The sequence below is a fragment of the Aricia agestis genome, chromosome 1 (assembly GCF_905147365.1).
Source record: "Aricia agestis chromosome 1, ilAriAges1.1, whole genome shotgun sequence".
NCBI lineage: Eukaryota > Metazoa > Arthropoda > Insecta > Lepidoptera > Lycaenidae > Aricia > Aricia agestis.
In genome coordinates, this window is record NC_056406.1 from 27156984 (window position 1) to 27181210 (window position 24227).

At 37.2% G+C, this 24227-nt stretch overlaps 1 protein-coding gene and 1 long non-coding RNA gene across 2 annotated transcripts; one reads left to right on the forward strand and one right to left on the reverse strand.

Moving 5' to 3' along the window:
- Window positions 1-6: 6 nt before the first annotated feature.
- LOC121726576 (sodium/potassium-transporting ATPase subunit beta-1-like) lies at window positions 7-23995 on the forward strand (the record flags this gene model as incomplete). Its single annotated transcript, XM_042113994.1, has 6 exons — window positions 7-216; window positions 19118-19246; window positions 21442-21561; window positions 22367-22467; window positions 23829-23925; window positions 23976-23995. Coding segments are annotated over exons 1-6 (609 nt in total), but the record flags the coding sequence as incomplete, so codon positions are not given.
- Window positions 9834-10126, reverse strand: LOC121726585. The gene is made up of 2 exons (XR_006035557.1): window positions 10040-10126; window positions 9834-9959 (listed from the first exon to the last, which is right to left on the reverse strand). It is a non-coding gene; the product is annotated as an uncharacterized LOC121726585 (long non-coding RNA).
- Window positions 23996-24227: the final 232 nt, after the last annotated feature.

A 24227-nucleotide genomic window follows, 5' to 3' on the forward strand; every position in this document is an offset into this window, starting at 1 on the left:
CGCCAGTCGCGACGAAAACGCCGCGAGCGCCGGTCGCGCGCTTCCTCCTTTACTCTAACTAACTCGAAGCACCCATGGCCGGGAAGTCCAACGGCGTGGACGTGACGGAGTGGGCGCGGGCGCCGCCCAAGAAGCTGCCCCTCGGCGAGAGGATCCTCAGGTCTATTTATGATCCCGACGACAACACATTCCTGGGGCGCACGCCAAAACGATGGGGTGAGTTGCGCGGCTGCATATTTCAGCGGCTTCATGATTCAGTGGAAACAGCAATATTCCCGATATTGCATCCTGACGATTTGTGTGACCGGTGACGTTTACTTGTACGTTCGCGTAGATTCATTCATTTCAAAAATATTTTATAATGCGTATACCGTAAAAGCAATCACTAAGTCTCGGACACCTTTTCACACGCGCCTTAAGTTTTAAGTACCACATAACATCTTAATTTGACTAATGACTTATCGAAAAAATATAACTATTTATCAGCAAACTAATCGATAAAGTGTCTAGTCACAACATATACGACCAGGCATCGAACCCATGCCCTCAGCGGACCAAGTAATGCCAGCGCCCAGCACTGTACCATGGTGCACTATAATCATGTAATAATATGCAAATATCGACGAGGCATGATAAGTAATAAATCTCAGAGCATTAGCGAACAACGAGTTGTTGTTACCAGCTGATCGCGCGGACTGACTAGTAGAATTTACACTAAATATTTACTACTGATTAAATTCGTTCACTGCGGGGGACCCCTAATGTATTTTATAGCATCAAAACTGTCCTATGTTCCTCCCCAGGACTTGTATTATATCCGTTCAAAGCTTTCGCATTATTTAATAAGGTACAAAATTTAAAGACGTGTTAGGTATCTATTAAAGTGACACTGTGCTGTGTGCAAAATGTTTACCCGATACCAAGTCAGTCGACACCAAGGCTTACTGCTCGGTAGTCATAAAATATCATAATAAGTACATACTAACAGAACCTACTGGGGACCTCACCGTTCACACCGACTGGGACCTCACCGTTCAAAACATTAATATTATTATTATGCAATTTATAAAACAATAAATGTATATATTTATTTATTATATGTATAACATATTATACTCTATTCTATTAAATATACATATACACATATATATATATATATATATATATATATATAAAAAAAAAAAAAAAAAAAAAAAAAAAAAAAAGTGTCCATGGCGTGATGGACCACAATTAATTAAAATTCATAATATTATTTCAATTATCCTTGGTGCGAAAAATCTAAATAATAAAATAACAAAAAAAGGATATGGACGAACAGTCTATAGACGGCCCCAATTTTATAATAAAAAAAAAAAAAAAAAAAAAAAAAAAAAAAAAAAAAAAAAAACCTACTGGTTTCATCTTACACCTACTTATTGAATTAGGTAATGGGTTGTCCATAATGATCAGAATGATTTGAGTGATCATGATCCTAAAATCCTAAAATAGTTTAGGCTTACTAAACTCCCCTTTCGGCAGCAATTTTGGTAGTCTATACTGGATAACGGATTGTGCGTTCTTATGTTTGTTTCCTTCTTTGGTGCGTCAAGCAAACAAGTAGGGTTATTGAACTCATCCAGCACCTTTAAATGTAGGACCTTCGTCACGATGGCCACGGCCACGGCCCTCCAAACCGCCATGAAACAAATGAATGTGGTGACAAGCCTATGGGGATGAGGATTTTGAGGAACAGGAATGTAACCAGGCACGGTCGCAGCCTGACATTTGGGCGGGGGGTCACTCTCTTCTCTAATCACAATTTTTTTTATCTGCGCCCTCGGACGGTTCTGGGTTTACAGATGTCTAAGGTCGGTCGCCGTCGGACGTTGACTGTGACGTTTAACGTTTTGAATAAATGTCATACAGTGAAGTCGCTAAATGTGATGCTATAATTTTTTTAAGTAGTCGTTAACGGGTAGTAAAACGCTGTTATGTTATTTTATTACAAAAAAAGCACATTAAAGTAAAAATCGACAAAATATCAACACAGTGCTATCAGTATATAATAAAGTACTCTGTGGCTATCAGCTGTGCGAGCTGTTTGAAGCCATATTTGTTTTAGTGACTACTAGCGCCGCAGTGGGAAGAAAGTGAAATACGTTCAATTACATGACTGATTTCATGTTAGCGATCTTTAGTGTCCGACCGAAGGTCTATTTTTGGCCGAAGCCGAAGCCGATTAATCGGCAATCGCCACAACCTTCGGCCGAAGCCAAAGCCGAAGGTTTATAATCTTAATCTCGACTCTCAGTAATTAATTTTGTTCAAAATTGTCTACAAGCTACAATGAATATTAAAATTATTTCAAAACTTCAATATTGAAGGTTTACTACAGAAGGTTTACAAAATGTAGGTAATTGTAGGAAAAAATGTAGCTGACTAGCTCATTCCCGAATGTTTTTTTTTTATACATTTAACTAAGCAGGCTAACAATAATTAGTGTATGTTCCATCTGATGGAAACTGGTTATCGTAATGCAACACCAGGGCCAGGGGTGCTACTGGTGCGTTGCCGCGTCAAGGGGTATAATGAGGGGATGGGGGGTGTGTTTACAGCACTCTCACTTACTGAACGAAGCATAGAAGCGGTAAAGCTACTATTCAATCAGAATTAGGCTACAACGCATCGTGTTTTAGTTATTAGCCAAAAACCAAAAATTTAGACTTTTGTCACCTTCCCCTCACTCCTGCTCACCAACTAGACTTAAGGACTTTTAGTATGTTTTGTCGCTAAGCACCCTGAATAAGTTCCAGCAGAAATCTCTTAGGTTCCCTATCACGCATTCTACAACTACTTTATTGCTATTGTAAAAAATAATAATTTCTTTATTATTTCGCAAATAACAATAATTAGACCAATCAATCAGTCTTTGTTTTACTCGACTAGACTGAAACTAGACTAAAAAATAAAATAAACAAACAGTAACTTCTTAATAAAAAATTAAATGATTTATTAAGAAGTTAGTGTTTGTTTATTGTATTTGACAGTGACTCCCAGCGCCCTCTCCATACACGACCGGTCCGTCGCGTCGCTCTCTCACGAATCACGATTCACATTTCACACACACACGTAACAGTTCGTTCAATTTCGACGGTTGCTCGGACCTTCGGCGAAACCTTCGGCTTCGGCCGGGTTTTAGGCCGAAGCCGAAGCCGAAGCTTCCGTCGGACACTAGCTATCTTCAAAGGGCTATGTTAAAAATCGCTAATCAGGTGAACGTTGAGTGACGAATAGTGACGATCGTTAAATCGACGTTCGGCTGAGTAATTCAATTGAATAGACTCATTCAATGAATGCGCTAGTCATTCAATCGAATCGCAGATTTAACCAGATGACTGCAACACACATACAAAGTATTACGTACATTAGGTACTATGTCATAATAATAATAATATAAGACTAATCTAGCGCTATTCTACTTTACTACTTACTTAGTAGTTAGAAACATGTGTCACCAAGGATAACATTATAAAAACGAAATCTTTGTAGTTTTCCTTGATTGTAGCGTTCGTTAACCAGCTACCATAATCGATTTTAATTATTGCTGTGCCACATGTACGTAATTTGTGGTGTAGTGTAACAGTTATGTGGGTACTGGGTACTATGTATGATATTATTATGTATGTTAAATTAGCGTATGGAATTACATTTTACTACCTATGCTTACTTCCTGTAGGCTTAGCATGGCCAGCATAAAAAGTTTTTCTTTCTGAAGAAGAATAAGAAAATAAAAATAATATGCCACTTTTGTCTTAAAATCTGTATATGTACTTTAGAATTGCGATACGCGTCGCGATAGGGTCTGAGTTGACCCCAAATCGTAGGGCGAACCTGACCTACACCTCTTTAGTCATTAGGGCTGTGGAATAATCCAAAGGGCCAGCCATGACGGTAGGGACGTGGTTTACGGCCGGACACGCCGAGCCGGAAGACAGTTAACATTTATTGCCGCCCGACGCGCGACGTGTGAATACTGATGATTTTTAGGGTTCCGTAGTCAACAAGGATAGTTTCGGTCTGTCCGTCTGTCCGTCTATCTGTCCGCGACTTTACTCAGAGACTATAGGACCTACAAAGCTGTAATTCGGCATGAATGCAGATATTTCTGATGCCGACAAAATGGTACATAAGATCTTAAAAAAAAATATTTTTATGGTACTCATCAAGCGGGGATGATTTTTTTCGAGTCCACCCAACCGTGTGGATTCAATCAATCAATCAATCAATCATTTATTTGCATTAAGATTATCGTTGGATAGGTTTTTTAAAAATATTACGAGTGTTTATCATAGATCATTTTCCGATTTAGGGAAATATGAAGTTTCAAAGTGGAAAAAATCGTTAGAGTCCAGTGTCCCCCCCTTCTACCAGCAAGACGGTTGGCTCTGGAAAAGCGAAAAAAAAAGTATCACGGCTAAGAAGACTTCATAAGTTATTGAGTAATAGTCGATCAACTAAAAAAAATAATCAGCGAAGTATAAAGAAATTTTGGTTCAAATTTCAACGAACGTAACTGAGATGATGTTGTTAGTAGTGTAAAACCAAAGACTTCAGTTTAACCTCAGTTTAAATAGAATTCTTTGTGTAAAACACGTTATAAATGTACATTCATTGACCATACAAAAATTATCAAAAACTAGCGGTAGGTACTACGGAACTCTATATTGCGCGTGGCCCGACACGCAGTTGGCCAGTTTTATTACACGCTACGTAATGGGCTATGACACTTATGGCTTATGGGTTATGACTTATGATAGGTTCTAGGAACTACGGGACGCGCAGCACAAGATCTATATAGACGATAGTTCTGTGGCAAAGTGCGCCTCCCCGGCAAGTTTGCCATATTACCTAGCTATTTTTCCATATGTATACTATCTATACTCTATACTATATATACTATAATATTTTAAATGCGAAAGTATCTCTGTCTGTCTGTCTGTCTCGCTTTCACTCCAAAACTACTGAACCGATAGTAATGAAATTTTGTACACAGATAGTCTAAAGCCTGAGAAAGGACATAGGCTACTTTTTAACTGGGGTTAAAAAGGGATTGTAAGGGGGTGAAAATGCTTTAAATGGGGTTAAGTTAGTTCCAAAAATTCATAATAGATGGCGCCGTGCTCCTCCTATATCACACAAGCGTTTCTCAAACGTGTTTCTATATAAGCTGGTAAGGATAAAGGAAGCTTTTCCGTTTTATAAAGTATCGTATCGTTTTATAATAAAGAGTTGTTTTTCGACTTCGACCCCACTCCCCAGATTTTAACCCCCCCACGCAAAAATAGGGGCGTTTTGACGTGCCCTTCTGTCTCATGTCGGTAAGTGTAAACATTGAAGTTTGAAGGAAGCGTACCGCGGAAGCACCTCTGTCGTGCAAATTTTGCAATTTGCAGAAATGTAGCCTACATGGTTCAACGGGAACTACCTACTATCATATTATATAATATATTATGTTACTCTATGACGGGAACTACCGCGCGCTATAAGCTGAAGTCCACGCGGACGGAGTCGCGGGCAACAGCTAGTACCTAATAGTTATGAGATCGGTTTAGATGTGTAGATAAACTTTAAACCATCAATCAACCAAAATGTAAGAGGGTTGACGATATTTTATGACCGTTTATTATGAAGAGATCCCAAATATGATGGTCGGCAACCGACAGCATCACTGGACACTAGTTCTACCTGAACGAGATACCAGACTGCCTAATGGCTAACCAAAAGAAATACTGTTGGAAATAATTAGAGCCCACTGCCCAACCCAAAAAGCCTTACTATACAATTTTAGTAAGGTTTTTTGGGTCTAGCAGCATGTTATAAGTTCTATCATTTTCGTACTGCCTATTACCTTTTAGGAAGAGTTCTAAAGCTTTATAAGGGCCTAGTTGTTTAGCTACTGCAGTTCAGTAGGTAAGTGAAGTACAAACTGTTGCTGTGACCGAAGAAATAGATACCTCGTGACGCGACTTTGCAAAAGCTGATTTGTGTAATGCTAACACGTCAAATCCGTGACTCCTGCAGGCTCTGTGAATTGTGATATAGGAGACATCCATACTTACCTACTATATTATAAACTCAAATCTCAAAAGTTTTTATTCAGAATTGCAAATATTTTATGAAAGTCTACATGATGCCTACCACCGATTCGGGAACTAACCCGGCGAGAAGAACCGGCGTAAGAAACTCGCACGGGCCCACTTTTTTACAAAAAAAAAAAAACGCGAGATAAAAATCTTTTAAACTACATGATGCCCGCAACGGTGTTGCGCCAAAACAAAACTATATTCTTTTGTTTCTATTTGAGTTCCAGTAAGTAGCTTGTTCACAGCATGTCACAGAGGAGTGAAGCCGCGCGCTGCAGCTAGTCAATAATTACGTTTCATCAAATCAAGGCGACTCCAATAGATTGTTTATTGTCACTGTCAGTTTTATCAATGAAGATCGATAAATGATCACCGTCTACTGTTTCACAATATTTAACTTGTACGTCTAAGAATGCAGTATATCATTAGAACAACCATCAAACTGCATCGAATACTTATACCAAGTCCGAGGGAATACTGGGGCGAGAGCAGGAGTCCTTTTTTATACGGGCCATGACACGTTTTGGACTTGGTTATGTGGGCCGCAACCAAAAATGTTTATGATTAAAAAATAATGTTATTCAAAATTAGTGATTTAAAAGTGGAAAAATTTTCACGACTTTATTCGTCATAAAGTGCACTATTTTGCCGAGGGATGTGAATTTCAAAATGGTTAAATTCACGCGGGCCACCTGATAAAGTCCGCAGATAAGGCCGCAGGTTGAGTACAGCTGCGGGCTAGAGAAACGTTAGCTTGTGTCTTAGTTATTTTTGAATTACTTAGGGCCTGTTTCACCAATTCCTCATAAGGCTATCCACCAATTAACTTGACAGATCAAGTATGGAGAATCTGTCCAAAAGTTGTGAATAGCTTTATCAAAAAGTGGTCAAACAGGCCCTTAGAGTTTAGACGTTGAACAAACACGGTTCATTTTTTGGCGACAATAAGTATTTGATGTCCATAGTCTCTAACTCTCTACATCTATGCCAGATTTGATAAAAAACGATAGGAGTTTCGGAGCCTTTTCGATGCAAACAAACAAATTATTGTTCCTCTTTATAATATTACTAAGACAAGTTTATTTAGGCAAAACCTAACGGATTATATAAGAATTCTACAGTATATTCCATTTTCCATCAAATCGTTGCCTATAGCCTAGGAATTATAATTATGTAAGTATGGAAACAAGAGGTCCCATATAAAAAAAAACCTAGGAATTATATTATGTACCTAATAGGTGTTATGTTCATAGCAGCTGTTAGGTATGCAATATACTTTACACGGTGTACAGATATTAAACGTAAAGTAAACGTATTATCGTGAATAGCAGATAATTGCAAGCCTTATCAATATTTACTAACAACTGCTCTCTAGGATAACAGAGTCGTTCAGTTTAAAGTTATAGTATTTTACATAGCACCTAGGCTAGAGCCTCAAGTTTAAGTTTCTGATCCTGGTATTTAGAAAATAACAAGGCCATAACTGTAGCCGCGAATGTATTATACCATAACAAGTTTTTCCAAAGCCAGGTGGCTTGGAAAAAAATCGTATATATTATTTAACCTTGTGAAAATTTCGTAGCTATTCGTAGCATTTCTTAGTCTCGTAGCGCCGTCATGAAAAGTAAAAAATTAAAATTCCGCACTATATGCCTACAACATGGATATTGTTAATACAGGAACTGTAAATATTTTATTTACAGTTCTTTTATTAATATATTATGTCGTTAAGCATATTTATTAGCGTCTAACCACTACAACCGATTGAAACTTTTGATTGCCCTTCAATCAAATTTCTTGCCCTTCAATTAAATAATAGTCCTAAATTAGTAAGTGAATATTAGTAGTAGCAGGTGTAAATACGAATGTCATAGGTAAGTTTAACCGGTCATCGCACGCAGATAACGCCTCATTAGATGACAATAGCCGCGCTAATTGTTGTGTTAATTGTCCACATTAACAAACAAACTGATACCTAAAAACTTAATAAAAATAAACTATTATTTCACTATTATGAAATGCGCTGATAAAGTTACGTTGTTTATTGTTATTAGCTAATTCTCTGATAGATTATTACAAGTAGTTGCATTATTGGTTATGTTAGGAGTTAGGAGATTTCAATTACTAGTAGAGCACATAAGGCTATAACCCATCTTTTAATTACACTAAGCTTATATTCCTTACTAAATCGATTCAAAAACACGTACAATTTCAACGTTTTGCTATTATCAATTCACCTTTTTAAAGAGTTGGTTTCTGCAGTTGGAGAAATACACTTTTGTTTATTCATTACTGCAGTGATCTTCACAGGAGTAATTTGTGTAGCTGTATGTGTTGAAAACTTTGATGAAAATGTAATATTGTAGAGTTAAAGGATATAGGGCACTTTATATCAACGTAGAGCCGGGGTAGTCAGCCCTACCACCGATAATTTAGTAGAGGGTTGAATGCGGTTTATAGGTGTAAGAACTTCGGATCGGTGTTGATTTTTTTTATATATTATAAGGAAAGTTAGTGGTATAACACCTGGGGGGTGAGCCAAAATCTTTTCGTTTTCGCTTCGATATTGAATCGCCGATGAAAATGTATGGAATTGACATAAGCGTTCGTTAATATGACGTTTACGTTCGACTCGTCTTATGTCAATTCCATACATTTTGATCGGCGATTCTATAACGAAGCGAATACGAAAAAGTTTCGGCTAAATGGCCTGATGCATTAATATAGTGTCATTTTCCGACTACGTCAGTTCCGGGCCAGTCAGAGCAGGTGATCGCTTGGCGCGGGCTCAGCTGCCCACAGCTTCATGGAGCACGCCAAATTATTGTGCATAACTCCATAATAATATTAAATTATACAACTTGTATAACCCTATATGCACCAGAAAGAAACACTTTACACACTACCAGATATCAGACACCAGCATTGAGAGATTTTATTTTTTTTTGGGACAAATTGAGACTATCAGAGAAACCGATTCATTAACAAATTGTGGACATACATTTGGTCGGGGCTCGCGTTATGCGAAGCGTAGTGGAGAGATTGCGACTAACATTAACTTGACATAACTAGCCAAATAACGCGGGTTCGCCATCTGCCAATAGCTATGTCCACACTGTGCACTTTCATCTTCAATTTTCGTCATCAACTTTCGTAATTGGCGCATTCAATAATTAAATGCGTCAAGGAACGCAAATCCAAATAGTTCAGTTAAGTTGTATTTTTGCTAGGAAAGTTTTGGGGTAGTTCTGATTTTTTCATTCGATATGTGTTTTGGGGTGCTAATGTATAGGATCTGAGGTTTGCGGACAAAATTTCGTGACGCAACATTAAAAAAAAACCATAAAAAAAAAAACGTTTTTTTGTTGCTTTTTTCCGGTTTTTTGCTTAAAACTTGAAAACTATTAACTTTTGGTGAATGGTCTGTTTACAGAAATTAAAGTACTTGAAATTCTCTGCAAATAACAGTATTTAGTTTTTTTTTCAGTCGAATCGTTCGGTTTCTAGTGCGAGTTGAAAATTGTAAATTTTTAGCAGTTTATGCAAAACCCACTTTTTACATTTCAGTATTAAATTTTTATGGATGCTGTTATTTGATAAATGTCACCTGGTTTTCCACACATGTAATTAAAAAGAAAAAAGACAAAAATTATGCAAATTCAGTAGGTATCAAAAAAAGGTAGAACTCGTAACAAAATAAAACTTAAAATCTCGTTACTTATGATCATATATTATTATGATTATAAATTATAATATGCAAAATTTATATGAGCCGTTGTCTTTTGGAAGGCCCTGGCTGAGGTTCTTCGATAACGATGAGTCCTGGTTCTGCTTGTTCTGGAAAATAAAAGTTTAAAGTTAAATCATTTATCAAGAAGAGATGAAGATTGCAAAATAGATTGTGAGAATAAACATACCTTCCGCATCGTACTGAGGTTCTTCGATGGCATCGGATCCTGGCTCAGGGTCTGATTGCTCCATCGTCAACGTCGGTAGTCGTTCTCCTGGACAGTAAAAAGAGGTGAGACACATATCATAATATATCAAGGAGAGATGAATGACTACAAAATAACTTGTGAGATCCAACATACCTCTCTCTCTTTCTTCAGTTTCTTCTACGTCTATGTCAGAGCTGTCTTCTGGGGGCTCAACATTGTTACACAGTCCTTCGCATGCATATTGGGGAACAATGGAGTCCCGCCTTCCTGCATCTAGTAACAATTGCGTTGACAGCCCTTTTACATTTAAATTAAATGTACCGGAGTATCGAGTTTGGTGCTTGCGTGTCAGTACCAACTACTTTGGACCCTCCAAAGTAGTTGGTACTGACACGAGACCACTACTAGTTTTTTCCATTCCCACTCACTTGGGTCTTTTCGTTGCTCGTTAGGTGTGGCTTGACCGGATATTGGATAACCGCTGCTGCACCTGATAGTAAACTCTCAGTGAATGTTCTCGTGCAGCAGCTTCAGTTGGGGGCAATGAGGATATGTTGGTCTTATTTTTGAATGATGAAGATACGTATTGTTTGTATCTTAAATCGTTAGTGAAATTAACTGAAAACCTTTCAATACAAATCTAAAAAGTGGGTTTTGCAGTCACACCGGTACAAATTATCAATTTTCAACTTGCACTTGAGACCGAACGGTTCATCTGTACAATAATCAAAATAGTGATATTTGTAGAGTACTTTAATTTCTGTAAACAGACCATTTACTAAAAGTCAACAGTTTTCGAGTTTTAAGCAAAATACCGGAAAAAAGAAAAAAAAAAGTTTTTTTGTTTTTTTTTTAATGTTGCGTCACGAAATTTTGTCCGCAAACCTCAGATTCAGATTTAGCACCCCAAAACACATATGGGATGAAAAAATCAGAACTACCCCAAAACTTTCTTACTAGGGTTACTTTACAGTACAAATTTACTGAATCATATTGTCATTTTTGAAGTTTCGGATCCGGATGCGGAGCTGCGTGCTTCTCAACGGAGAACACAAATGTTTGTATGACATGTTAATTCCTAGGTATTGTTGATTTTATAATTAACAATACCTAGGATTTTTATATAAAAGATCATTGCATTTTGATCCTTGCTATTCATGCAGGCTCTCGGCGATAACAATGTGGTGGTGGTATCAGCCACACTACACATGCGATAAACTATATTGATTCTAAATCCATTTTCCACGGACACGGCTGTAATTTATAAATACTACTCACTAGCCAGTAACTAACATTGATTATAATCTGCAAACAATTTCTAGTTTTAAGGTTAGCGGCTAGCACTACTTGTGGAGAATATGAAGTTTTAAAATCTATACTTACTGAATAATATAAGTATAAACCTTTAACCTGTTGTATGTTTGAACGCGCTAATTTTACGAACTACTGGACCGATTTTTGGTTTTCGATTGTAAACGGCCATAGGATAGATCCTTTTTGCGGGAAAATATTTTGTGTCCGCAAAATTCTCTATTTACATGAGTGGAGCCGCGAACAAACAAATTCAAGTTACTTAAAAACGAACAATACGGATTCCAGAAGAATAAATCGACACAACAAGCTTGCTTTAATATTACAAATCAAATTATTAACTGTGTGGATAATAAAGATCATTGTATAGTTATGTTTATAGATATGACTAAAGCATTTGACTTTGTTTCTCACAAAATATTACTAGACAAACTTAGCAAAATGGGTATTAGAGGACCGGCTCTTGAATGGATTAAATCATTTCTAAAGGATAGGATGCAATACACAGTCATAGAATATATCAACTTAAACAAGGAATCAATAAATAGTAAATCTAGAAGTCTACTAAATGAATTTGGAGTCCCACAAGGCTCAGTTTTAGGTCCTTTATTATTCCTGTTTTATATTAATGACATTCCCATTATGACTAACTATAAATTAACATTATTTGCTGACGACATAACTTTGCTATTTACATTCAATAATAAAACAGACGTGAACAAAATCGAAAATGACATTAATTTAGTACTTAATCTTATAATTCAATGGCTGACATCAAATAATTTAAAAATTAATATTAACAAAACAAAATACATACAATTTACAAACTATAATAAAAAACCATTACAACTAAAATTGCAATAAAAAATGAAATTATACAACAAGTAGATGAGAACGTATTTTTAGGTATACAAATGGACAAATATTGCAACTGGCATGCACAAATAAACAAAGTCTGTTCTAAACTAAACAGATTCGTGTATGTCTTGAGAAGACTTGCGTGGACAGTAAGTGATCAAACTGCAATTATGGCCTATCACGGATACGTTTCATCTATCCTGCGCTATGGACTAGTAATTTGGGGAAATTCAACCCAAATAAATAAGGCATTTATAGTCCAAAAAAAATGTCTCCGAGCCATAGCAAGGGTTCCACCATATGAATCGTGCAGGCCTTTGTTCAAAAAATATAATATATTGACGTTACCAAGTATGTATATATTAGAAATATTTAAATTTGTAAGTAACAATAAACATGTCTTTACACAATTAATAGATCAAGTACCCACAAAATTTTTTAGAAACTCGAATAAGTTAATTATAGATAAAAAACCAAAGACAAATATTTTCTTAAATAATGCTTATGCAATGTGTGTAAAGATTTATAATAAGATACCCGCACATATAAAATCAATGACAACAACTCGTTCAATAAGGGAATTAAAGAAAATACTAATACAGAAGGCATATTATGACATCAAAGAATTTCTTAATAATAATTAATTAATAAAGTATACTGTGACTAATTAAATTTTATTTTATGACATTTAAAGCCATGTTTAATTGAATTTCTTTGACATTATAGTTTGCTTATTGTATCTTGACATAATATTGTATTTGACCATTGGAATTAATATTACCTTGTGATGACTAATGAAATTGACATATAAAATTATCTAGATTATTGTATAGTAGAATGTTTTTTTTTCTAATTATAAATAATTGTTAGTTGCTTAGTTTTAAGGTTATATTGACAATTCGCAGTCTTATTTAAATAATTTTGACATTTAGAATATTTTGACATTATTATTATTTTTTTTTAACTTAATTTTGACTTGTAACAAGAAATTAGAAATTACAACTTTTACTAATAATTATTATGATTTATGACTAATGAATGATATAATTACTTACTTATAAATTGCCAGCCAAAAAATGTGTCAATAACTTTACTACTTAGTTATTATAATTGTGATTATAATATTATTTGGACGTCGTCAACTACGACAAAATATGCGATCTACCGAAATGTAACATCTCTAGCAACCATATTTTATCCAAATAAATATCATTTCATTTCATTTCATTTCAACGTCTAGTTATTACATAAGGTTTTGGGCCACGGACCCCGGTCAATATCATCATTAGCAACTAACAGAATATTATTCTTGTAACCCCATGAATGGTGGACAATGAGGCCAGTGGGGTCGATCACAAAGCGCGACTACTCTGGAGCGGCTCTGTTCAGCTGCGAAGGTCGCGGCAATGAATGGGTGACGGCGAAGGGTTGGGCTAAACACGTTCTGAATTCAAAAGTTTATTCAAACCATGGACAATGAGCGATCTCGTTGTCATTGGAGTCCATGGGAAACTGAAGACTGATTGAATATTCTGCCCAAGGTAATCTACGTTTGACATTGCCGGATGGAGCATTTCATGGTCTGAAAGTTAAGATGGCTGGTGACTCTACTACTGTGTTACTTTTGGCGACAGTGCTTTACTACCTCGAAATTTCTATCTTGGAGATTCTGTAAGATCAATCTTGATGATTAATATTCCTTTATGAGTCTGAAGGAAGATACCACCCGAAAAATAATTGAAGAACAATATATTTCTTCCCTTGTATACTGTCATATACCTTATCAATAAACTGCATCATTTCCCGTTTAGCTTATTACTCGTCTTAATTTAAATTACTATCTATGATCAATACAGTTTTCAGGGCGAGAGATCCCGGCCTTCAGGAGAGGTGATATAATAAATTGATGACGCACATATGCTCGCATGTTGGTTTACATATTGACTGGTGTGGCCGCGACAGTTTACAGCACGGTTTTCAGTCTGTTTTATATTATATAACTGTATGGTTTTATAGTTTCTTTGCGACGCGACGCGTCGTATGGTTGCGTTTAAGGTTAAGCTAACTCCATGGGAATCAGAAATGTCTGACTGTATGTCGGACTTGTTCGTTATTACAAAGTACAAAATTATAAATATGTCTAGCAGTGCAAAATCTTTAAGGCCTGGCCCAAATTGCTTCTGCTCCTACATGTCGCCCAGTATTGCACATTGTGACAATATTGGACCTCTTTATCGTAAGTGGGTAACATAAACATATTATATTAGATTGTTTAGTATAACACTACACACTATACACTATACAGTATCACACAGCACTACGGGCCTGCATCAATCGCATGGAGCGCAATAGACTAAAAAATCTAAAAATATAATAATTATGTATAAATTGTGATAACAATGTATCTTAACATTGTGTTTTCATGCGATGTCCAAGTCGATCTATTTATTTAAAACGTAAAAGATTTTTAATATTGATATGATAATATCTTACGTAATAACTTGAAACAGAAGGTACCCTAGGTACCTTCTGTCTGTCTAGGTACACTTGGTAGGTGAATAAATTAACCGACTTGTAATTGCATGGATCTCATAAATTTTTGCGGTATAAAAACTGAGTTGCGAGACTTGATTTTTTTACAGGATGTTTTTGATGAGATCTCACTTCTTTTTGTAGAGTCTTACTTTTCTCCTTTTTGGTACCTTTTACTACTATAAAATATATTATATCAATAACGATTTTTGTAAGAAACAAATAAAACTAACAATTAATAATAATATAATCATTATGTGTACAGTATTACTATTTACTATACCTACTACTTGCCTTTAATGACTATCCAATATCCATACTAAACTGTACCTATATATAAAACTCAAAGGTGACTGACTGATTGACATAGTGATCTATCAACGCACAGCCCAAACCACTGGACGGATCGGGCTGAAATTTGGCATGCAGGTAGATGTTATGACGTAGGCATCCGCTAAGAAGGGATTTTAATAAATTCCAACCCCAAGGGGTTCAAATAGGGGATGAAAGTTTGTATATATTTGTATACCTCTTAACGCGAGCGAAGCCGCAGGCATAAGCTCGTATTATTATAAATGCGAAAGTGTGTTTGTTTGATTGTCCTTCCTTCACGGCCTAGCGAAGCAACCAATCGACTTGATTTTTGATGTAGACTTACTTGAAAGGATGAAGAGTAACATAGGCTACTTTTAGTCTTGAAAAAACGTCAAGTTTCCAAATGAGGTTTACAAGAATATTCGTATTTTACGCGATTTTTAAATTCCACGTGAGCGAAGCCGCGGGCAAAAGCTAGTGCTTCATATATATATATATATATATATATATATATATATATATATATATATATACCTATGTACAACTATTACTCCTTCGAATATACGTACAGAAATATCGATGGTATTGGTACAATGATTCATAAACTTTGTAATCTTATACATGTAAGTACATATGGGATTACAAAATTATTCACGAAGTTAGAGAAAGAAGAAGAAAACTGGACAGTAATTATGAAATGTTTTTAGGTTTTTCCTTGAATAAGACACTAAACACTAGCTAGATTCTAGAGGTCTACCGACGATAAACCAGAGATATTGATGGTACGGGTACAATGATTCATAAACCGCAAATGTAACTTTGTAATCCTATACATTTATAGGGGAGTTATTTAAGTTATTTATGAAGTTAGTGTATCTAGAAAACTGGACAGAAATTTTGAAATCTTTAAATTTTCCCTTGATTTAGACACTAAACACTAATTATATTCTAAATTTGAAGGTTCTATGTCTGCTAGAAGTGCCTTAGACTTTTGGTGATCGGTCAGTCAGTCAGTCAGTCAGTCAGTGACAAAATTAAGAAACTTTAACAAGTTACAGTTCTTAAACTACTGGTGCAAATTGAATAAAATTTTAAATATGCCGTGTTTATACAATGCTTGCTTAGCAACTGAAAATTCAGGCTTGTTGTTTTATCCACAAAAGGATGGTACGGCCGTGCCGCTTTTTTGCTTGACTTGGCGGGGGCACTGCCGTGCCCCCAGATTTTTGTCATAATCTGTCGGCTGGATAATGGATTTGATAATATAACATGACCGAATAAGTTGGTCTGCCATCTACCTATGAATCAACTTCTCTGATAAATGATAAACTGTGTTCTAATATTGACAACAGCTGTTAATAGTATGTCAGATATTGTGGTCATCATTCGATAATGAGCGTCATCGGCGTCAACAGTCGCAGCTTACGAAACAATAAGGCCGTGACGTCAAGCGGCTAAAAACGACGCGACGCAAATAGACACACGCACGACGAGACGCGACGCGGGGGGTGGCGGGACTTTGCGTAGGACCAAAAAATCAAATTCAATCAGCAGTCCATCCATGCATATTAATACATACAAATAAATTACAGCGTATTTTAAGCATGTTATTATTATAAATAATAACATGCTTAAAATACGCTGTAATTTGTAGGAAGACAATAATAGACTTTGTGCCCAATACCCCTTGCTCATGCAGACTTAAGCCCATATACTGGTACTATTTTCAGGGATCTTCCGTTATAGTTTACAGAAAGTGCGTTGTCCTGAAACATTGCCAATAAAATTGTAAGTGACGACGACGAACCAGCCACCACCTACTCAGTGTCTATCGTTTTGATCTAAATTCGATAATTAAATTAGAAGGCAGCTGTCAGCTCCAACACAGATGACTGAGTTGTTACCGCACTGAAGTACTAAAAGCCGTGAGAACGAAAGTGTGTCTGTCTGTTACGTCTTAATTCTAAGCCGCTGAACCGATTTTGGTGTTTATTATGGAAATACTTTGAGTCCTAAAAAGTAGCACACTTTTTATCCCGGAAAAATGTACATTTCCCGCGCGATAAACAAACTTTGGTTGCAACAAAGTTGCGTGCGTCATTTAGCAATTGTAATTTTCAAACCAAATAACTACCTATACAACTTACAAGCACTTTTTTAACAGTCAACAGAAAAAGCTACTACAATAATAACAACGAAAGATGTACCACCGCATTTTGCCAATATATTCTGTAAGGGTCGCGATGGCAAACTAAATTTGTTTCTATACAGGCTACAACTATTCGCTTCTTCAAAGCTGTCTTTCAATCTCGCTCAGAGGCCGCTGATGTATTCGACGGAAATACTTCATAAACAAGAAGGGTGTATTCCAGTTCATGATCTGATTGCTCGAAGGGCGGTGTAAATTTAGATCTGAGGCACGGAATACATATTAGTACAATCGGAAGGTTAAAAATTATTTCTTCGTTTGCGCGCAATTAACGGAAATTGGGCTTTTAGCGCCAGAAAGAGATTTATTTCGACAGTAAAAGAAGCTGGCGTTATGACTTATGGCTGTACTTATTATTTATCCATACTAAGTGTATGGATAAATAATAAGTACAGCCATATATAATAAGTACAACACACTAGGCCGAAAAACGCGGCCGAAGTTCGGCATGATTACGCCTGCAATGTATTTTAAATTACCGATGACACACCATGCCGAAATTACGTCGCGTTATATTGTATGCGTACCACATCGCAATCGTAATCAGGCCGAGCTTCGGCCGCGTATCTTCGGCATGGTGTGTTTAGACACTACTAGCTAAAAGCCGAGCTTTGTGAGGGCTCGCGTCGTCACAATTTGACTGACTTAGGCTCAATTCACACCGGAATGGCAGAGGCGAGGCGAGCAGTTTCAGTGTCATATTATTTTAAACTTTATCTTCATTATTGTAATACATAGTATCGCTTGAGAAATCGCCGCCGCCGGCGGCCGCAAGAGGCCACGAGCGGCCACGAGCGTCCACGGGCGGCCGTAGATTTCTCGAGCGATACTACGTATTACAATAATGAATATAAAGTTTAAAATCATATGACACTGAAACTGCTCGCCTCGCCTCTGCCATTCCGGTGTGAATTGAGCCTTATGATAACACATCTACATTATATAAAAAACCTTGACTGACGTTTGTCCGTCCGATGTAAAGACAAATCTTTACATCGGACGGACAAACGTGCAAACACGGGGAATATAATATTATCCTAGTAAGTTTTTAACACAATTTGCCTTTTAGATAAAGTTCTGTTAAAATCGGTCTAGCCTTCAAGACTAGCTAAAAGAAACAGATAAGTATACTAGACTTGGCTTGAGTCACAATATGCGTAAAGTCTAAACTGTTTTGTTTTTGTCAATTAATGGTCATTTATTGATCGAGTTATCTGGCAAACGACTAGTTTAATCAACTCGAAAGCTTTAAAACGTTAATAATGTTAATGTCTGATAGTAATTGCATTAACACGATGCAGTGCTCATAAAACTGAATAATATTCATAACTAGGTGTTACCCGCTACTTCGTACGAATCGTGGATTTTGCCGTCATAAATGCTATATTATGTTTACTTTCCGGAACTTAAAGTATACAAATCTGTCCATCTGTTGATTTAGTACGTTTACCACTTGTAGGTAATAGACAGTTGGACAAACAGAAAAATCAGTGCTCTCGCGACTTTCTCCCCGTCAACAATTAATAACAAAGATGAATAATAATTTTCTAAACAGGGAAACACTTCCACATTTTTCACTGACTTTTCGCTCCTTTTGGTCGCAGCGTGATAAAGATTTCCTCTATAAATGGAATATTCAACTATTTAACACAAAATAAATCGATTCGTACTGGTATTTCCCGAGATTAGCGCGTACAAACAAACAAATTCTTCAGCTTTAAAATTTTTGTATAGATTTACGTACAAGGCCGCTAGCCGCTGAAAGCCGCTACTAGTAGCTCAATATCCCGCGCGTTGACCGCAGTCGTAAATATTTGAATGTGATGTTTCAGGTATAATGGTGGTGTTCTACGCCATCTTCTACGCGGTGCTGGCGGCCATGTTCTCGCTGTGCATGGGCGGGCTGTTCATGTGCCTGCCCGACGACAGACCGCTCTACCTCATGGAGAAGTCACTAATAGGTAATACCTACCGCTTATTTTCTTCGTAGGGCCTATAGGTTACGCAAGGGTCGGAGGCCGGAGCGGAGGGCGACGTTAGACGACGCACCGCTTTAACGCCGCACCGTACCGGTCGGAGTGGGGATGGGGAGGGTGTTAGGTTTATTTTCGTTACGGAATTTCTTGATTCGGTCGCCGAGCTCAAATCCTGCCATAAAAGCAACAGCACCGCAATATAATTTTTTATGTGCCCTTAATATGATATCTACTTACCTAATATTATTATATACTAGCGTGGGCTAGGGAAAATACTATCATCGCCCACGCATTACTCAAAACTATAAAACGGATCATAATGTTTTTTAATAGATCGCCGATATTGCCATTTGGTACGATCATAATATAAAATATAGCTGAACTGTTATATTCCGCAATCGGCTCAGTGAATCATATTTCCACGTGTATATGAGGGATGAGGTGTTATCTAAATCTACTTCCTACTCTCCTCGAAATATCTGTAATCAGACAAAAATACAAAAATACAAGAATTCTGTTTCTAACTAATTGATAAATGGTCTACGAACAATAAAAACTTCGCTACTAATAACTACTACGTAGTTTTTAGGGTTCCGTACCCACAGGGTAAAAACACACATCAAAGTCTCAGTAATAGGGTCCCGCCTATTACTGATGTCTGTCCGTCTGTCTGTGTGTCTGTGTGTCTCCAGGCTGTAACTCTAGAACCGCTATAGTTGCCCATACAACAAACGTGATTTTTGCTATTTTTTGCTCGATATCAATAACGGAAACGATACTTGAAATATTCACGAAATACTCAGTTGTATTTGTACTTTAATAATTAATAATAAAATTTAAATACTTAAATTAAATAATTAAGGGGGGCTCCCATACAAAAAAAACTCAATTTTTACCTATTTTTGCTCTGTGATGGTACGGAACCTTTCGTGCGCGAGCCCAACTCGCACTTGGTCGATTTTGTTATTACTTATTCGTAGGTTACTGTACAAACTGTGTACATTAACGTTTGCTTTCCTAAACAAACTACAATGTAATGCGTTGTCAGAATCTCTGTCTATTAGAATGTGTCTTTGGAAAAATGTATAACTTCTAAATATATCGACGACGAATAAACATCATTATTCATTAGGTACATCTAGCATCTAGGTAAGTGGAAGAAGAGGTTGCCTTGTTATTATTAGTTATAAGATCGTATGTTGAACTAGCTAAGCTCTTTTGATGCCCTATTCTAGAAGAAAGTAATTGTGGTAATTTTTTGGGCAATGTAATTTTTAATGTAGAGAAACGGGATGGTGCATTTTTATAGCAATCGGGCTGCGAGTGCAAACTTTAAGATAAATATCAAAATCAAACAAAAAGATCCGGAATTTAGTTAATATAGTAGGACCCTATAAAAGTACCTAGATACAAATTTATTATCAGTTTGGCACTAGACACTAGTGACTAGAGAGTATAACCGTAGACCTACTACGGTTATACTCTCTCTAACCGTAGTAGGTCCACGGTTGTTATATGTGCATAGGAAGCCTGCAATTACTCGCTAATTGCTGTGGATGATCACTCCACAACAGGTGTCGTGTTCTCCGACGTCACGCCGCGCCGCTAGGGCAGACGCAAACACAAACGCAGCAGTTACAGAATATTATGGGTGGAAATAATTGAATGATTTCCTCAATAAACGACGCCAAGTCGACTTGGCGAGGGCACTACCGTGCCCCCACATAATGCCTACCACTACACTGGTTCGGGAACTATCCCGGAGAGAAGAACCGGCGTAAGAAACTGCTTGTAAGCAAAAAGGTGCTGCAAGTCATCAACGTCATATTTCCACAGGGCTGTCTGATGCAGAAATAACATTTCATAGATGATATCGGTCATAATATAGCCTCATGTTAATACTATTTAGTACACCAGCTTTGCCACTAGATATATAACTCTTAAAGTAACTGCAACCCAAACTCCATATAGTTGGAGTGTATAGAGGCATAAGCAGAAAAAACTTTCAGCTTCTTACTAAAAAGTCTGGTAGGCTCAGGCTCTTGCTCTACCACGCTTAAACTCTAAACTGCTCTAACTGATCTCGGTCCTGGTGACACAAGAGTTGCAGAGGAGAGAATGTGGGCCAATTGCCCATAAAAAACTGCTCAAAAGGTTAACCCAACATCACGTGTTTTCAGGAGGCAACCCCGGCGTGACGTCACGGCCGCTGGCGCGGGACGAGGTGGTGGTGCGGTACAGCCTGGACAACGCTACCGGCTACGACACCTACGTGGAGGAGCTCACCACGTTCATGAAACGTGAGTACGTAGTTTTGTTACCGGACCTCTGGTAGACGACCAGCAGGTTGCTTCCTGGGCCCACTCACAATGAGTAATTCGACTCGGATTCGGAAACTTCATCGCGCCACATCCAATAAACGCTCGCCGCGCTAGGCATTGACCGCACGGTAAAGTTTCTGAATCCGTGTCTTCGAACGGAAGCCCTGCTGCTCGACTCGCATTCGGAAATTGCGTTGTAATTCGGAATCTGCTTGTAATTTGTCAACCTGGCGCAATTTGATGCGCAAGGAAGTATTGAATTCGAGTCGAATTTCGAATGTAAATCAGAGCTCCTAGCCAACACGTTTTCTTCATAGATTCGCCGACCAAACGTATGGAGATGACACGACATATTGAGTTGAATGTCGACTTCATGCCTTCACATTAAGTGAAGGAACGCTTTCATCCATTCCATACATTTCTGTTCAGCAATTTTATAAAGAAGCGATACTTATATAAAACCTATTGTCCGGCGACTCAGGCTTTTCATCCGTACGATCCGTTTTTGCATCAACATCGTCTAGTTTATAGTGTGGTTGATAAAATGGTGAAAACTTGAAAAGCTTTCAGAAGCTATTAGAAAAATTGCGACGAGGTAGTTTTTGTATCCAAATTCCAAATATAAACCTTCCCTGGACTTCCACCAATATTTCAAGACTAAGATAAGCCAAATTGGTTTAGTTCTCGAGTTTTAGCGAGTCTAACAAAATTTAATAAATAAGTATTATATAGATTATATCCAATGGTGGATTTAATATAATATTAACCTCTTGAACGTTTTCAGAGTACGAGAACGACACCCGGTACAACAGCAAGTCAGAGTGCAGCGTGCAGGACAACTTCGGCTACCCCACCCAGCCCTGCTTCTTCATCAAAATTAACAAGGTACATTTTATTGACGAACCTATAATATGACCCTATTAATATCACACATTCAAACGATCAAGAATTTAGAAAATTAATTTTAAGTAAGTGCCAAAATTGGTATGATAATGGTAGCCAAAATTTTAGTTTTGGATGACATTTTTAATGAATAATCGAACAAGTTTCCTTGGTTAGGACCTACGTTAGGACATAATATTATATAGTGCAGCACGAGTCGGCGCATGAGTACCGAAAACTATTCCACCTCACTTTTTTATGCGATCCTCTTCAAAATGCCCTCCTGATGATATAAATGTATGTTGCCAGGGCGCAACCCGGTGCCATATTGTTTAAACAAACATTGTTAATGGAATCAGGCGTTACTTTGCGGAAATCCATAGTTTAAATCTAGTTTGTTATTATTTTTAGCAATATTCCGCGAAAACAACTTCCACCTTTAAGTAAATGAGTGAGTGTACGAACAACGTCCGTTAACGGACGTTGTTCGTAGAGTCCACATCCTGAGGATGCTCCGGTGTTGGGGCGAAACGCGCGTCGAGGTTTTCAACCTGCATGGTGGTGAGGGGCCTTGCACGGATTTGCCAACATTATTGCTTGTGTGGTGGTGGTGTTTGCAAGTTCTTGCATGCGAGTGTACGCATAGGCAGTGTGGGAGGAGGGAGGTGCTGTACGCATGCCTATGCGTACACTCACTCATTTACTTAAAGGTGGAAGTTGTTTTCGCGGAATATTGCTAAAAATAATAACAAACTAGATTTAAACAAACATTGTTTAAACATTTCCAAGGAATTGTTATTTTTCAACCGGACAATTTTTTTTTATATTCTTTATTAAATATATATTTATAAAATTATTTTTCATGGGTCGAAAGTACCCAAATTTGAGATTTTTCGAACCTTTAAAAATTCATATCTTTAAAAATATTAACTTTATCGAGAAAAGTCATAGGACCTTTTTTATTGGTATTTCAATAAAGAATATAAAAAAATGTCTGATTGAAAAATAACAATTCCTTGCAATTGTTTAAACAATGTTTGTTTAAACAATATGGCACCGGGTTGCGCCATGGCATGTTGCATTTATAATTTATATCATCAGGAGGGCAATTTGAAGAGGATCGCATAAAAAAATTGAGGTGGAATAGTTTTCGGTACTCATGCGCCGACTCGTGCAGCACTAATAAGTTTCTTTATTATTTTAATTGCTATTAAATTTTACTTGGGATTAAAATTAGCAAATACATTTTCTTGAGCTTACTAGACCAAAAGACAGGCTCAAATTAATCTGTTACCAAAAAGTATAAATATCAAAAAGTTTCGTAAAATTCTTCCCTTATTAATATTTTCGTTTTGTACTTCCAGATTTACGGATGGGAGCCGCAGTTGTACGACGCTGACGACGCGGACTTGCCCGCAGACCTGCTGAACTATGTGGCACAACTTCCAGACAAACAGGTATTTCCATGCTTATTGCAAGTGAAAATAAAAATAACATTAATCAAGATATATTGGAACGAAGTTCCTTATCGCGCGTTGCGAAAGGGGGCTAGACGGAAAAAATTAAGACCAAAAGTTGTAACGACACTTTTTGCTATATTATGTACTTGTAAGCCGTGAGGCTGTTTACACAGGCGGCGTGTATGTATCCTTGTGTTTCTATTTGCCCTTACACACGGCACCGCCGCGCCGCGGCGAAAAATGCTGCTGCTGCGATGCCGTGTGTAAACACGCTGAGGCGTGCGCATGTTTCTCTGCCTGCCA